The 3,239-nt window shown below is 44.3% G+C and overlaps 1 protein-coding gene across 1 annotated transcript in view; it reads right to left on the bottom strand.

The window, feature by feature from the left end:
* KIF13B (kinesin family member 13B) overlaps positions 1 to 3,239 on the bottom strand; it is a 161,898-nt gene that overhangs the window by 140,128 nt on the left and 18,531 nt on the right. The window contains exon 2 of the mRNA XM_023515544.1: positions 2,502 to 2,595. Coding sequence (XP_023371312.1) covers positions 2,502 to 2,595 — 94 coding nt within the window. The remainder of the gene's footprint in view (positions 1 to 2,501; positions 2,596 to 3,239) is intronic.

Below are 3,239 nucleotides of genomic sequence, written 5' to 3'. Positions count from 1 at the left end.
AAAAAAAAAAAAGAAAATCATACTTATAAAAATGGACTAGGAAAGGATGATGAGTCAGTCATCTAGTAACCCTAAAACATTACCTGTAAATACTACATTGTTGCTGATGAAGATCTGGAAAACTAACTTGATTCAGGGAGAGAAGATAATCCTAAAAAGATATTTAATTGTGCTAGTAGTAAAGCAGTATGGTTCTGCATGAGAAAATAAACAGATAATGTGTACAGGTGTACGTCTGGTACTCAAAACCACAAAGACTGGCCACCAGACACACACGCTTCCGTCACTGGAGTGTTCCACAGAGTGCTGTGGATCAGGAAGGGCTCATTGTCAATATTCTTCATATTTGATAAAACGTCCTTTTCTTTTTTTTTAAAGGAGAGGGTCTTACTCTGTCACCAGGCCTCAGTGCAGTGATCATCGCTCATTGCAGCCTTGAACTCCCAGGTTCAAGCAATCTTCCTGCCTCGGGCTCCAGCGTAGCTGGGACTAGCATGTACCACTACCCCCGGCTAATTTTTTTTATCTTCTGCAGAGATATGGTCTCACTGTGTTTCTCAAGCTAGTCTCAAACTCCTGGCCTCAAGTGAGCCTCCCAAAACACTGAGCGTCTTTCACCTTGACTGTTACATCAAAAGATAAATGCTTCTCTGAGACAGTCTTTTACCATGCTAGTGAGGTTCTGTTTCTTTATCTGGGTGCCAATTACAGGAGTGTGTTCAGTTTATGAAAATGCATTAAGCTGTGTACTTCGCTGTATGTGTGTCCATCTACATCAATAATACACCTACACATTTACAGAACACTTTACAAAACACTTTTTAAATCACAAATTGATTTGATTTTCAGAAAAGACCCTCTGTGAGATGGTTGAGGCAGGTATCATACAGATGAAGCTCAAAAAAGTTTTAACCAGCTGCGACAATAGTGAAGTAAGGATTGTTCAATTTCAGATTTTCTCATTCCAAGTCCGGTGCTCTTTTCAACTCAATTCAACTCAAGATTTTCCGAGTGCCAAATACAGCACTGTCTCTGCAAGCGTTTACCAAGTACCTATTTACACAGAACGTCACGCCCGACACCATCTCACTCCTGGTACGGACCACCTCCACGAAGAGCTGGTCTTTCCCACTCTAACCCGTTCTCTCCACTGCCAACTAACCGCTTTCCCTAATCCACCTCCTTAGTCGTTAATATTTAAAAACCGTCACAGTCACTGCCTTACTGAGAACAGTGCAGACCGAATTTCCTTGTCTGCTTTTTCGGGCGTCTGTCCTCTGATCCCAGCTTATTAATGTTCCTCCAATGACCAAGAAGAGGCCCAAATCAGTCTCCTCATTCTTTCCCAGAGTCCCTTCCTTCCCTTTCCTCTCCTTGCTCATACGACCACACGAGTCCAGAGGTGACACACGGGCCTTCATCCTCGTCACTCAAAGACCTTAAACTCTGGGCGGCGCCTGTGGCTCAAAGGAGTAAGGCGCCAGCCCCATATGCCGGAAGTGGCGGGTTCAAGCTCAGCCCTGGCCAAAAACAAACAAAAAAAAGACCTTAAACTCTACTGTAGAGCTGAAAGGAATACTATGCAGCCCCAAAGAAAGATGGAGACTTTACCTCCTTCATGTTTACATAGATAGAGCTGGAGAATATTCTTCTTAGCAAAGTATCCCAAGAATGGAAGAAAAAGTATCCAATGTACTCAACCCTATTATGAAACTAATTTATAGCTTTCATAGGAGAGCTATAACCCAATTTTAGCCCAAGAATACGGGGAGGGGGAGGGGAGGGGGAAGAATGGGGGGGGCAATAGGTGGGATCACGTCTATGGTTTATCCTATGGGGGTACATGTGAGTCTTTCTAGATGTAGAATATAAAGGTCTTAACACAATAACTAAGAAAATGACATGAAGGCTATGTGAACCAGTTGGATGAAAGTGTTTCAAACTGTATACAGAAATAACACACTGTACCCCATGATAGTATTAATGTACACAGCTATGATTTAATTAAAAAATTGCAAATGATCTATAATAAATAGACAGATTGCAGCTGTATACAGAGGAGAGGACTCACTGGGGACTACAGAAATGCCTTTGTAAAGATAGAAAGGAAGCAGGCTGTGACAGAAAGGATTTGGACAGAAGTAAAAGCCACCCATGCTAACGACAGCCTAGGAGACATCCCTTCCACCTGCTCCTGTTTACGTCCCCCCAGTCCTCCAGCCTACACCATCTCCTCAAAGGAGCCTCCCACACTGACTGCACAACCTGAGCTCGCTCTCCTGACTTGCTAGTACAATTACTGCCGACAACACTCACGCTGGCACTCTGCTGTCCCAAATTACAGACCTCATCTCTTCAACTTGCACTCAGGCTTGTAGAAGACAGCAATGTATCTACAGAGTAAGAATTCCCCATCTTGTCAACCAAACTTAACTCAGCAGCCATTGCTGTTTCCAGTTCATTTAAAAATCCATGGAGTATAACATTGTTTCTTCACTTACCGGGCATCTCCTTTGGAAAGATTAGTATTTATGGGATTAAGAATAACCTTGTTTGCATCCACATCCACCACACATTTGGTATGCAAGTCAATTTCTGCAGATAGAAAAACAAAAATAGTCACTTTTTTAAGTCATTTATTTCAGAAAAGCATGAGACAATAATCCAATACTCTTTCATAATAAAACACTCAACAAACTAGGACTGGAAGAGAACTTCCTCAACCTGATAAAAGGTACCTGCAAAAACCCACAGCTGTGGCTCAGCACCTGTAGCACAGTGGTTACGGCGCCAGCTACATATACCAAGGGTGGTGGGTTCTAACTCAGCCCGGGTCAGCTAAACAACAATGACAACTGCAACAAAAAAATAAGTAGGCATTGTGGCAGGCACCTGTAGTCCCAGCTACTCGGGAGGCTGAGGCAAGAGAATTGCCAAGAGTTGGAGGTTGCTATGAGCTGTGACACCACAGCACTCTACTCTACAGAGGGCGATGTTGTGAAACTGTCTCAAAAAAAACCCCCCAGCTGGCTCGGCGCCTGTGGCTCAAGCAGCTAAGGCTCCAGCCACGTACACCTAAGGTGGCAGGTTCGAATCCAGCCCAGGCCTGCCAAACAACAATGACGGCTGCAACCGAAAAACAGCCGGGCATTGTGGCGGGCGCCTGTGGTCCCAGCTACTTGGGAGGCAGAGGCAGGAGACTCACTTGAGCCCAGGAGTTGGAGGTTGCTGTGAGCTGT

This window comes from Otolemur garnettii, unplaced genomic scaffold (genome assembly GCF_000181295.1).
Source record: "Otolemur garnettii isolate 467f Iridium unplaced genomic scaffold, OtoGar3 scaffold00074, whole genome shotgun sequence".
Lineage (NCBI taxonomy): Eukaryota > Metazoa > Chordata > Mammalia > Primates > Galagidae > Otolemur > Otolemur garnettii.
Note: the sequence above shows the minus strand (reverse complement) of the source record. Positions and strands in the feature narration are given on the sequence as shown.